At 42.1% G+C, this 14268-nt stretch overlaps 2 protein-coding genes across 2 annotated transcripts in view; one reads left to right on the top strand and one right to left on the bottom strand.

Annotated features, from left to right (window-relative positions):
- Window positions 1-9439, bottom strand: part of LOC147797184 (uncharacterized) — a 37995-nt gene extending 28556 nt beyond the window's left edge. The window contains exons 1-2 of the mRNA XM_087143886.1: window positions 9298-9439; window positions 9020-9096 (exon numbers count right to left, since the gene is read on the bottom strand). The gene's annotated coding sequence lies outside the window, so the exon portion shown is untranslated. The remainder of the gene's footprint in view (window positions 1-9019; window positions 9097-9297) is intronic.
- LOC147797186 (extracellular tyrosine-protein kinase PKDCC-like) lies at window positions 4951-9857 on the top strand. The gene is made up of 5 exons (XM_087143909.1): window positions 4951-5834; window positions 6590-7002; window positions 7304-7432; window positions 8065-8278; window positions 9320-9857. Exons 1-5 carry the CDS (start codon window positions 5819-5821, stop codon window positions 9556-9558), a joined length of 1011 nt encoding a protein of 336 aa, XP_087000035.1. The 5' UTR covers window positions 4951-5818; the 3' UTR covers window positions 9559-9857.
- Window positions 9858-14268: the final 4411 nt, after the last annotated feature.

Below are 14268 nucleotides of genomic sequence, written 5' to 3' on the forward strand. Positions count from 1 at the left end.
CACACAGGACCTCTCTGCTGTAGTTGGGCCGGCCCAACTGTAACACTCTAGTTGGGACGGGCTCAACTATAGTTGGGACTGATGCAATAGTTGGGGCGTAACAGGCCTACACCTGACTGGAAATGACTAGATACTAACCCGTGAAACCTGGTCTGCTATTTTTCTCAAGACTCTTAGAGGGATCATGCTTGGACTCTGTTTCTGCATCAATTGAAAAAGGAAATCCCAAACACAATGATAAAATTAGAAAATGAATAGCATAAATGGGTCGGATTCGAACCAGGGTCTATAGATCTGTAGTTCAAATCACTACCAACTAAGCTATCGAAGCGACGTAATGAATTCGCGTTTTTGAAATGTCTTAAATGGTGTATTGCATTGTCCCCTCTTCATGAATCATTTGTCACCCCAGCTACTGAAAAAAGTAGCGCACCAGGTTTCACGAGCTAGTATTAAGTCGCTTCCCACTTTGACTTGAGTTGAGCCTAGCGCTAGGCCAATGTACTACTATAGTATTAGGCCTACTAGCTATAACGCTAGGCCTATGTCATGGGATCAGGTGAACTTGGGTCCGAGTTGACTGGAAACCGATGTCGTAATCCTACCTACCGTGCCTACCCTACATGCCTACTACCCTAACTAAGGCTGCTGAAAGTTGATTTCATGGTTCTCGTCACTGCCCGAATGGAATTTTCAGCCTGCATCAAAAAGTTCATCTTTTTCCTGATGTGCCTAAAGCCACATCTGATTTCACAGTTCTCCTCACGTCAGCACCCACGTGCAAATTTGGCCCACATCAAAAAAGTTCACCCTTCATTTTTTTAAAAAACAGCGTCAAGATTATGAAGATCGTCAGTCTAAAAACTGAACACTAGCACTATTGTATTGAATTGACATCTTTGCCAATACGTCAAATGCACTTGTTTTGGAAATGCATTTATTTGTACAAATTGGTCACAGTTGTGTGTCTTTGTACGTATAGAATGCAATGATAAATTGAGGGAGTAGAGGCATTTTTTTGAAAAACACATGTACGTGTGGTACGCCAGTCCGCGTACATTTGAGTCACCAACAGAAAAAAGGGAAGAGTCAATTTTGATAGACAATCAGCGCGCTGTTGCTGGAATGGGCTAAAACAGATTTTGCATATGATGGCGCTTGGTGCGTGGCAGGAAACTGGCACATTGCATGCGCCCGAGGTGATATGCATCAGTTGGCAGCAGTTGAAATCGACACTGTTCAAATACCACATCCGGATTTGCTTTGGATCATCCAATGAAGTGGTACCGCGAGTTTTCCAAAGCCACAGTGATTCTTGCCGTCGACTCATGCATTAAAAAGGAATGTATGTCTTTTTTTGTCAATAAATTACAGTTGTTTGTCCTGTTGACTTTTAAAATTCTATTCTCTATGCAATTCAAATCCTTTTTCACAGTCAAGACAAGAGCCTTTGAAATGAGTTCAACCTTTATGCACACTGTGAGTGTGATGAACTTTAAGGAAAATTCCTTGTCAAATTTCTGGAGAAATTTGCTGATGAAAGATGATGAAAAACCCTCATCACTTTTCCAGGAGTGGCTGACGAGCACCTTGTGATCAACTTTCATTGGCCTAACGTGGCACGGTTCCAAACGTCGTGGCATACTCCCAGAACTGGGAGGTACACTCTACACGGGACAGTGGAGGGGGGGGCTTGATGTTTTCATACCAGCAGAATCCCTGTCAAAGGTTAAAAAAATTGGCAAAGATCAAAGTGTCTGGGGAGAAAAATGTTCTCTTGTCGTGCCTGTTAGGGTATTGCATACAACTTAATACTGTATGTTCGAAGGGCAGGATATGTATGTAATAGGAACCAGTCTTCTGTTCAATTCGGACATGATTGTTTGTTAAAGAAAGGCAAGAACGTAAGTAAAAGGTCTGAATTTTGCCCCAAATACCGCATAGACAATCAAACCATCGCGGCCATAGGTTAATGAGTTATTTTTTAGTCATGTTAGTGTGGATGGCTTTTGGGGGAAAGATTTGATTGAAAATGCAGCTTTAGACAGAGTAAACGGGCACATTCAGAATCCCATAGTGTTACAAAGCAATGTAAAGTTGCATCTGTGAGGCACGCAGTGAGTGCCTCACAATTCTGGAATTACATGTATGTTGATACTAGGCCCTCTCAAGTTTCCTTTGAGATTACTTTTATCAACCTTGGTGTCAACCTGCTTGCAGCAGTGCTTGCTTGTCATTTCCGATATCGGAAAGATTGCGAGAAGAAAACGTTAGTATCACACGTAGGATGTGGGCCAATTCCTAGAATGAGAAATTTCACACTTTTCCTTCCATGTTTCATGGTATTGTTTGTGTAAACCATTCTTGATAAACCGAGCATAAAGGGTGTGTAGTAAAAAGCCATGCTTTTGTTAATTTTTTTAGTTTAGTGGCAAATTTTTAGCCTAATGTCTGACCGTTATGAAAAGACAAATTGTCCGTTAAACAAGTCGACTCATCCTCAGGCATGTCAGGTGTGTGTGTGTTGTTGGGTACCGGTCAACTCGGTCCCGAGCCAACTTGGTTCCTTATGACTATGAGAAAATGTATGTCGGAGATCATTATTATCAACAGACATTAATTATTTCATTGGGTGGTACATGGTCAGATATAGTCCCTTCGCCCATTTACCACTTCGCTCACAAGATGCCCAGTGACATTGGCAATGTCTGCAGGGCGGTGCGTGATAAAGAATAGCATCTTCGTTGGACTTCAGCTCAGGGTTGAAATAAAATTTCTGTTTGCAGTTTGGAAGAATCGGGGAGAAAGGAAAAGATTTCTGTCTTTGCTTTTCACGTACGGTATCAGATTGAAAAAACTGTTATCGATTTCCAGTCTTTTTATATGTCCATTGATAATTGGATTTGTATCAGTTCTTGTAAAATGAAACAATTCGATGCTAAATGTAGTTTGTAATTTTGAATGATTTTAAACACGTACATGTATTTTCTACTGTGTGTTATTTCCTGTTTGTTATATGCATTATGTGTAACTAATGTAATTCATGAACATGTATGTAATTCGGATTTGCGCTGCGAGTCATGATAATTTGATGTATTAAACCATGAAAGGCTTCCCTTTCAAACGATGTTGCGTCTCTTTCATCATCGGTTTCTTTATTACTGAACGTAATAAAAGTGAAGACCAAAAATTATATATAATGAAGCCTGAAAGATTCTAGTCTATTAACGCCTTGCTTGAAAAGTAGCCTTCCCAGTTGCAACCCCTAAATGGGACCGAGTTGATTTTGGACGGAGTCGAATTGGGACCGAGTTGATTTGGGACCGAGATAACTTGGGACCGAGTTGACTTGGGACCAAGTTGACTTGTTGCATATTGAATATTGTCATCATCTCTTTGAGTGGCATCCTCTAATTTGTATTGTTGTTTTCTCCCCCTATATCGATAGTTTAGCCTGAAATGTTTTATTTTTGTACAAGGAAATTTGTAGTAAAATAACATGATTGTGACCCAGTAGAACTTTTCACCGCAAGATAGCAAGATAGAAAGGAGCATTGGCCCTTTTTTTTTAATGTAAAAGCTGTACTGGTACATCAAGATTTAAAAACTAAAAGTGACCTACATCTGACTTTGGAAATTTTATCAAGCGATACATCTTTTCCCTAAAAAGTACATTATTGCATACAATCTATGTGCCTTTTGCCCGTTCTTTGTACAGTGGGATTTCATTTTGGTTTCCCAGTGTAATTGAGTTTTTTGAAGGAGATTTGATTTTTCAACTGTCATTGTGCTTGGTTTTTTTGGCATCGACTTCTTGTGTTGAAAACAAAATTATTAAAATGTAAGACAGATAATTGAACTGGTTATAATAACAAGTAAACTACCGTACTGTAGATAGGTTTGCGGTAGCACCATGGATATATATCGCTTTTTACCATATGGGGTTCTGAAAAGAACCGGTGGTACTCAACGTTTTGGACAGTACATGTATGCTCTGTCCATCATCATTATAGCAAAATTTTCCAAATATTATCGTGATTTTAATATCACACCCCCACCATGAAATATCAGGAACAGAAAAAAGGAGAAAATACTTGTAACTAAGCCATATTTAGATCTATGGATACATACGCATGGCAGAACCCATTTTCAAAACTACATGTGTTTGTACACATGTACATCCAGGTGGTTCTGTGTACATGTATATGTATGTGAGCATGTACATGTATTTGTAGATATACCGGTACATGTGCATGTAGCGGCAGATGCCTTTTGTCCTGTTGCAGCGTACGTGATGCGTTCATCCCTAAGCCAGTTTCTCCACACATTTTTATGCAAATTTGTGGGCTAGAATCTGTTTGTGTTGTTCTGTTCAAAGAGAAATGCTTCCCTCAGATTTTTCAAGGAATTTCTTCCTCACCACTTCCAGAGAAGACATGTACATGTACTAAGTTTCTTGTCCAAAATAAACAGAGCGTCTGAAATACGTGTAAATTATGTGTAAAAATGAAAGGGGGCCTCCATGTACGCGTACATGTTGGGAGAAGTGTGAGAAATTAAGGGGAAAATTGTCTAAACTGTTCAGGCCATGTCACGTGAGAAATATTGTGTAGGATTATATATCACTATGAATTTGAACACCGTGAATTCGTTGTGAATTCGCAGTTTCACCGTGAAAAAATTTTTTTCACGGCGATTTCACGGTCGTTTACCATGTGAAAATACGGTGAAAATGCTCCTGGTCGTGACCTCCTGAGGTGAGACAAAAAGCCGTGCAAATGCCGTGAGCCCTCTGAAGGAGTCCTCCCCTGCGGTTTGGTTAATCTAATAAACACTTTACGACCAATTAGCTTATGCCATTAGCCAGGCCTCATAATAGGGCCAGTGAAACCACAAACCGCCCACTGTTTATAAAGTTACCAGGCACTTAACTGTGTACGTGCTGCCCATGCCCACCACCCATCCTTGCTCAAGGCCACGATCAAATAGGTTGGTGTACAGTAAATGTGCTTGTGCAATGTACATGTACTGTACATACAACTTGTGGCCGGAAAATGGTCACAGTGCAGATACAGTAGATTACTGTTCCAGCGCTCCCTGATACAACGCTCTATACCATACTTACTATACCGATCTAACGCTCTATTTTCATTTCCCCAACTGCACGCCCATTCACTGTGTATTTTTTATGTGGTTGCTTGTAGTGCTCCCGTTTACAAAGCTTTTTGGGATATAACGCTCAGACTTTTCGGTTACAGCGCTCTTTACCTTGGAAAATCGGATTCTTTGAAAATCAATCCATCTTCACAAGGCCGCCACGATTGGCTGGCCAGGCCTGGACAAGTTTCTTATACCAGAAAGAAAGACAGGAAAAGGGACAGTCGAGTATTCATTCCAGAACGATGGTAAAACCTGCCCATGGAGGATTAAAGTCCTCCTTCCTAAATGCCCACGCATCGCGCCTAGCGATTGCAACGGCGGAAGGAGGCTTGATGCTTACCCCGTTGCGCGAGGTTGCAACCCGTAGAATCACCTGTACACGAAAAGTCATTGCCTGCTATGATTATAAATGTTACTCGATAAACATGTAGACATGTCTGTATTCTAATATTCAGTCGGACAGTTTGTGTCATTGATCATGGGCAGGTTAGGTCGGCATGTGTGTGCTTAGAGCTTGCACGGCACGACCTTCGTACTACAAACAAACCGTGCATTATTACGACCTCACTCTTCCTGAAGAACACAACGACCTATCCTGTTTGCGGCATATTGAGGGTAAAATGGCCATGGAGTGCACGTCCGTTTTCAGTTCTTTGAAATGACAAAGGAATGTGGTGAGTGCATATTTGTTTTTTACGTGTATGTTTTTTTAGTATACTGCCTCTCCACTGTAGAATAGGCCTGGTGTGCGTGACTCTTTGGAACATATGTTGACCATCCTCGAAATTCCCTCAACTTGCCACAGCTTTGTACATTTCGGTTATCCTATGCTTCCTGAACTCAATCAGAAAGGTACCCGTTTCGGAATAAAAATGTTGGTCGTTGATTTTTGGTGATGCAGCGCTCAGATTGACTTGCATAATGGTGACATTGGAGCAAGGATGACCCAAACTCTTTACACGTTGGCTACTGTAAAATTCCCCAAAAGGGTGGTTCGCCTTTGCAAGTTTCCTTTATCTGGAAACAAGCCAGTGATGTGCCCAATGGCCGTATTTAAATTCCACCTGGTGATGACGGCAAATGGTGGCAGAACCACCTACATGTATTGGTAAAATAAGTTGCAGTTAAAAGATGAACTTAAGAGGCTTATTCTTCAGAGGAAAGTCGGAACCGAGGGATCGAAGCGTTTGGTCGGTGAAATTATTCTTTAAAACTGCGAATTGTAATACAAATACAGTGTTTAGTTAATGTGCACAGGTCTTTTTTCCCAGTCTGATATAAATTTCTTTCTTTCCAGATCTGATATCAGTATAACATGAAGTTTCCTGGTAGACAGTGTGGTCAAATAGTACTAACAGGAAGTGCAGTTGGACTAACACTACTACCCTTAGTATTCATTGTGCACGAACTGACCGTCTCTGTCTACCAGACAAAGACCCGCCACAAAGAGCCTCGCGGGGGGAGATCCCCGTCATACTGCGGCCGGACCGCTGCGCGTTGGATTGGCGAGAGGAGCTGCTGCGACTACTCAAGTCGGACCTTCTTGACGAGATCAACGGCATCTGCAGCGGGTCTCTCCCCGAGCTTCTCGCGTGTCACAACATCGACACGATCGACAAGAAGAAGCACCTGGGTAGGGGCGTTACCAAGGAAGTCTATCGCGGGGTGTACCGGGGTCGATCCGTCGCCCTGAAGATGGTCACCGACAAAGTGGAAGACATCAAGGCCTGCCGCCGCCAAAACAAGTACAAAAGGAAGTCTGACTGCTACGTCCACGCCAATTACAAACTGGTGAAGGAGATGGCACTGACAATGCAATTAAATCATCCAAACATAGTGAAGGTACACGTATGCACATTAGATCCGTCACTGACGATGACAGCACAGCGACAACATTGGACAACGGCAGTTGTCATTGACGTGCACCATACTTAAAAAAAGCCTCTGACTGAAGCAAAAATGAACTTTACAAATATTTCTATAAGTAGGAAAAGAGCAGGTATATTTTAAGAAGTAAGCTTTTTGGAGAAATGTTATGAAGAAAATTATCTGAGAAGCTAGGCCTATTGCCATATTGATATTTAGACTCTTAGTCCAGGCTTTACGTTTTCCCGACACTCCCAAGGTTTAATTGTGTTCCTAGGGCCTGGGTATATGTATTCGGAGTAACGACACAGCAATGGGAAGTCGTGGAGTGATATCGGTGTATGAGATTGGGGAGAGGACAGCTGGAAGCATCTTGAGGCTGTTACCATGGGATAAACGTCTAGATGTAAGTTGCCTCGCAGGTTAGTGTTTGTTACTTTGTAACAAGTAAACTGTTGGCTAAGCAGTAATTAGATTCCTTCAGCTGTAAGCAAATTTCTGCATTGCAGCATGCAGCTCACTGTGGTCCTTGGGTATACAAATCAAGATGTGAGCATCAATATTTTGGTCTGAGCCTGAGGCAAGGAGGATCTTCGCTCAAGGGTAATTAATCCCTTCCCACGTTTTCCTGAATCACATTACAAGCAATTAGCGAATTTCAAGAAATGAAAGTCTGGATGTGAGCTTTCATTACTAATTCTTGATTCAAAGTGGACGGAGCGACTTTAACAACGAATATACCGAGCGCAATTAACTTACTGGATAACACTACCAACTTTTGAAAACAGCTGCGAGTCCAAAATCTTGCTACTGATAGTGTCGTCACTGATAAAGTGCATGCGCATTCAAAGTTGGATTCGATGTCTAGGCCAGTGTATTTCTTCTGAAATTTGTGAGCTCAGGCATTTTAATGGCCTTGAACGAACTGTTTGTTTCCATCCTAAAATATATATATATGTATGTCAGAAATCCCTCCTGCACTTTACGATAGGATATTGAGTAACAAGTATTAAATATTTTTTATTTTCATTCTCACAGATGAGCATCGACGTGGCCGATCTTCTTCATTACCTGGAGCATTCGCCTTTGGGCTCCCTGGCCGTGTGGGATTTTAAGACCCGCCAGTTTACGCTTGTGCATGGCAGACTCAAGCTTATCGATCTGGATGACGTGTCGGCCCAAGAACTATCATGCCAGAGGCATGCTGATTGCAACGTAAGGGTCGACACCCAATCGGGAAGAAGTAACATAGGTGAGTTGTGGAGCACCGCTCAAAGAACTTAAGGGGCTGAGTGGAATATTTTGACCCGACATTCCTCATTGAAGTTGACAGCCGTCGAGCTTTAAATATCTGATTCCTTAACTAGCCCTAACCCCGTTAAATTCATGTTTCAACCTACCTCTAAGTGCACCCACTTTTCGATTCTTATACCTTTAATCCGAGTAACCACATCCGTTAAATTCTCACTTATCCAACCTAATTTTTTACCTAACCTTACCCCACAACTCTCGATTTCTCAACCCGACTTCAACCATACCAAATTCTCTATAGCCCCAGCACCATCTACTAACCGAATCTACTCGTTACTCAGTTAGATGCTAGAAAACTACAGATACGTTTGTCAGGACACAAATGCACTGTATCGGCTTTCAGATAAACAGACTTTGCTCATGTTAGAGATGAGTATTATAAAAACATTTCATCAAAGTAACAAGCTGAATTCAACATTCGAACAAATTATGTACAAAATCAACGGCTGCTAGCCGAAACAGCCAAGAATCCTCACACTAACTCTGTGCATTAACTCTCCCTTTCTCTGAAACCCTTACAAAATCCTGATCTCTGAAAATTTCGATTCATTTTGCTCTCTCTAAAACTACCACAAAAATTGAATGCTTGTTTCTTACCCTAACCCAGATCATTTCCATTAATTCAAAGGTTAAGCATAACCCAAACCCCACCCCACAGGCGGCACACAGTCTTTCGCCTTACCTTGCTCAAGGCTCCATTTTAAACATTGCACTGTGATAACATCGGAGAAAATGTCGTTGGGGTGGATCCGCGAGGCTCTTTTAGAGAAAACGTTAACATTTTACGTTTGAATAGTGCGTGATCAAAGAAAATTCATATTAATTAACTCTTTAAAAATTAGAGTCACGATGTCTGTCAGGGTGGATCATTCTGATAAGTTTGGTTAAACAAACGTAGGCCTACATTTAAAAATCTCAAACGTAATTTGATCTTTAAAAGATACCGATAGAGTTACCTACTATGTGAATGTCTTCTCCACAGTTGACAGCGACACCGGTCTGGTGCCGTGCGTCAACTCCACGTGTTACGGACTAAACGCCAAGTTCAACGTAATCAGCGCTGCCAGAGGCCTGTTGGAATCCCTGTTGGACAACGCACCGCCTTTTGTCCAGCACGAGGTTGAAGACATCGTAGGTTTATCCAGCCAGGGAAAGATCCAGGCGAACGAACTCAGGGAACGCCTGCAGCAGTTGATGTTTTTCACATTCAAACACAATTAGGAGAAACACGAAGAAGATTCAGTTGAAGACGGACACGAGAGCGGCGATTAGGCAGTTAAGAATTCGTGCGTGCCGCGGCCAGGGTCGATCAAACCACGACTGACAAGAAAGACTACATGACCTTCTGGCCGGTACACATACTTCATGAGAATATATTGTGTAACAGTTTAAGCATGGTGCCATAAAAAGTGGTTTAAGTTATGCCAGCACTGAAATGTAGTTTGTATTCGATCACAGAACTAAGAAGATTCGACTGAAATTAAATTTGGCATTCTGTCAGAAAGTCGATTATGAACTCACGTGTGGCTCAAAATAAACGCATTTATTATGCATGCTAGTAATAAGAAACCTCCAAAAGCGGCCTACTTGTGCTCAAGTTCAGTCTTTTTAATCAACCTTCAGTGCCAACGTAGACCTTAACGGTGGGTCCATCTGTAAGCACGTTTGTAGTGTGCAACAGCTCACCAGGCCTACGTCCACATGGCCCACATTGGCCACAATGTCCGAAAACGTTTGGGGCCCAGCATGTCCGGCCTGAGTTTATATATATCCGAGGCCTCACATTCGCCGGCCCGTTTACGTTCACGGGCCATCATGCCTTGCCACTGAGCAGGACCAAAGTATCCGGCCAATTTGTCTGTAAGTTCACTATGCCTGGTCCATTTCGTCATTGGGCCCAATGGATATTTCAGTTTCCTCCCATCTCACCCTTAGCCCTTCGAGAGAATGGGCTCAAAAGGCTATGTCCGAGGGCCCACTGGGTTAATCCCATACGTCCAAGGGCCATTGTGTTTGTCCACAATATCCAACGGCTCACTGTGTTCAGTTCATTTCGTTATGACCAAAGGCCCTTAGTTAAATTAGCACGCCTATTTAATCGGCAAGGCGCAGGCTCATGATTATGCCAGTTTCGGACAAGCTGTGCGTGTCCTATATACACGTACATCTTCAGCAAAAATTGTGGATTAGGCAATATCCTTATTATTATTATTACTATTATTAGTTTTATTTCAACAGGGTAGCCTTCTCAGTTTAACACTGCTATTCTTAAGGGCCCTGATTACAAATACAATTAAATTAAAGTAAAAACACATACAGTACACTAAAGATTAAAAATATACAGACAACTTAAATAAAATATAGAAACCATCAATGTAGCGTTAAACCAAACCAACAAAAAAAACTCAAAAAACCTAAATGTGTATATAAAAGCAAATTAGATCATAAAATGGAATCGATGTGATAAAAATCCATAGTTCTAGCAACACAAACGGTATGAGTATTATCCCAAACACCACTGAACATAGCACACAGAAAATATAATACATTACAAAAAAAATATTGTAAAAGAAAATGCATTGTATGAAGTGAAAAGAAAATGTAAAAATGAGTACCAAGATGACCAAAACACAAACACAAGGTATGATCAAAACACTAAAATGGTGAATATGGGAATGCTTTTTATTACAAAGGAGATTTAAGTTCAAACAGAGATTTGGCATTTCTTTGTGAATTAGCCAAATTGTTCCAACCTACTCTCCCCAAGTGAAGGAAAGTTCGTTTGCCGGCATTAGTCTTGGGCTGGAAGGACAAAGATAATGAACCATTGGAGATCGCACGAGTACCAAATGAATGAGTTGGGGGCGTGAAACGAGAGCTGAGGTAATGTGCAGTTAGTTAAGACATTTATAAACCTCACACATTCTAGTATTTTGCCAGCGTTGGTAAATCGGAATCCATGAGAGCGCCTCGTGTAAATCAGCAATATGTGTTCTTAGATGGGCATTTAGAATCAACCTGGCAAGTCTATTGTGAAGTTTGACAAGTCTCTCACTATTGCTAGAACAACTAGACCACACAACGCTGCAGTAATCAAACAATGGCAAGATCATGGTGGAACTGAGCATTTTAAATGTCGGAGTAGGGAGGTAAGGTTTAGCAGAGCGTCTAAGAAGTCCAATGTTTTTAGAGATTTTCTTAGCAATAAAATCAACATGACTAAGAATTGGTATGAACAGGAATTGAGAATAGCCTGAAATTGGTAAGGTCCAGGCTCAAGTTGCATAAGTTAGTGTTCCTGCTTAAGATAAATGCTCCAAGCTGCATTGGTTTTCAAGACAACCTATTACGACAACGCGAACATTTCGGCATTATTTGTCTGTGTAACATCCAGGGTAACGCGGCCTATCAAAATTAAGTTAAGGCATGAATTACAGTTCCGAGTCTATTCTCTGACTTAACCTATTTCCCATTCTCTGACTTAACCTATTTCCCATTGTTATACGAACGTGGAGTCTCGAGTCTATGACACTCTTGCTGTTACGCCTGAGTGCATACCTTAGCTCCATTCATTAACGGCACGGGTTTGGGCCGAGTCAAATATCGAGAGTATTGGTGCAGTCAACACCGTAGCATCAGTGCTGCATACATAGCCCTACTCGCTGCCCTCCCTTTTGCGCCTCGGAGTCATTGTTACACGTTTGTCACATATTGCAGCCAAACCAATCGGACTAACCACCACAGGCCTCTATGAAACTAAGGAATGCTATATCAACTTCATGAGAGTATTTGTGCAGTCGACACTCAGTGCTGGATATATACCTGTATTCTCTTCATCTTGCGCCTTGGATTCATTATTATACGTGTGTCATTGCAGCGAAACCTTCCGGACTAAAACCGCCACAGGACTCTATGAAATTGAAGAATGCTATATCAACCTCGTGAAAGTATGGTTACCACTTTTAGAACCACTTTACAATCCACTCAAAATGAGCTTCACTAATACTTACATGTTCTTATGAATCATTCCAAAATGCCCCTCACTACAGGTTGCTATTCACTTGGAGAATGTGCAACTTTGGATTCAAATTACAATGCCAATTTTGGAGTTAAATAATAACACTTAAGAGTTTTTATAAAGCGTAAATTTTCTCCTAAAATTTATTATAGCGCTACAAATATTAGCAATACAAGAAAATCTATGGGCTAACTCTTCAAGCAAGATTATTATGTCCTCGGGGAGAAGCGATTCTGACAGATCTGTCACCTCAGGACCGGTATGATCTTGGAACAACTAGAAGATGTGTCGTTTCAATTAAGCTATAATCCAACATTATAACAAAAGAGTGTACAAAACCTAGACAAAGAGAAGCAGCCAAAAGACATCAAGTTAATTCCTTATTGAAAGGTGAAGAGAAAATTCAAATCCTAGTTGAAAATGTTTCTTTTCAAAGCATTGATCTTGAAAACACGAGGGATACTAACCTTTGTCAATTTTCTATGGAGAAAGGCAAACGTACACAAGTAAGATTTGAAGCTTTGCATGGCGGAAGTACATAGGATGTAGGTTTGCGGGTACACCATGTAAAATTCTCTTTTGGGAAGAGGTGTGGTTCTGAGAAGAATCGGTGAGTGTTAAACTCGACGTTCCGGCCAGTATGCTCTGGCCGTCCTCAGGAGAATGTGTGCTGACTCGAGTGGATGCCGTGTAATAAAGGTTGTCTGGAGTCGGTGAAACGTGATGTGGCTTGGTGGCTTGCTGAGGGTGCACTGGAGCATGCAGGTGTTGGATCCAGTGGAGGATTAAGGATGCAGATTTGGGCGGGAAACTAGTTTAGGCGGGAAACTGGGGATGGGTTGGCTTCGGGTAGAGAGGACCCTAACACCAGGGGATGAGGGGGGCCTGGGTTTCAGGTATAGAGGACCCTACTGCCCGTGTGGTGGTGGTGGTGGTCTTGGGTGCTAGCAGTGGGCGCCAGATGTCGCTCAGCTTGAATCCGATGTCTTGTGGGACGGTGTTGTGCCGGAAGATTTCGATTGCCTCCCAGATTCTTGGGTGCCAACGCTTGATGGGGGCGATGAGTTCTGCGTTGTCCCATTCGATGCGGTGGTCTGATGTGTGTGCATGTTTGACGATTGCTGATTTCTCGTAGTCTCCTCTGCGGCCGTGTGCTCGATGTTCTTGAAGTCTGGTGTGGAGGTTCCTGCCGGTCTCCCCGATGTATACTGGGTCGCATTCACAGGGAATGCGGTAGACACCGGGGCGACTGCTGGGTGTTTGTTTGTCCTTGTGGGTATGAAGCAGGTTCTGTAGTTTGTTGGGCGCTGAGTGAATGACCCGGATGTCGGCTGCCTGAAGGATCCTGCGGAGTTGGTGTGATGCGGGGCCCAGGAAAGGCAAACATAATGTGGAAATGGGGGACTTGGGGGCTTCGGGTAAAGGGGACCCTAACGCCGGAGGTGGCAGGGGGACTTCGGGTATAGGAAACCATATCGTCCCGTTGGTGGGTTTGGAGAGGTTGACGTGTTTGTATCCATTGAGTTGGAGAGCCGTCTTGATGTGCTTGGGTCTATATTAATAAACACTGTATGCTCAGTGCTCGTCTTGACAATAGTCAAGCATACAGTGTTTATTAATATATACGTTGGGTAAGGGCAAAACCCTTTATATAGATTAACATCTCCCCAACGCAAAAATACATTTTGAAAACTGTAGATTTGTAAGACATTAACTGTTGATTCGTGACGAATCTCCAGTTATTGTCTTGCGAATCTATAATTATTGTTGGCAACAATAACTATAGATTCGTAGCTTACGAATCTACAGTTTGCCGTAGATTCGTAAAAATAATCTACACTTTGAATAAAGTAGTGACGTCACAGACATAGTTTAATCATGAATAACCTTTCAACAGCGAGAGAAAGCAAGCG

This window comes from Acanthaster planci, linkage group LG12, assembly GCF_054643075.1.
Source record: "Acanthaster planci isolate LZ-2023a linkage group LG12, COTS_SCS, whole genome shotgun sequence".
In the NCBI taxonomy this organism is placed as follows: domain Eukaryota; kingdom Metazoa; phylum Echinodermata; class Asteroidea; order Valvatida; family Acanthasteridae; genus Acanthaster; species Acanthaster planci.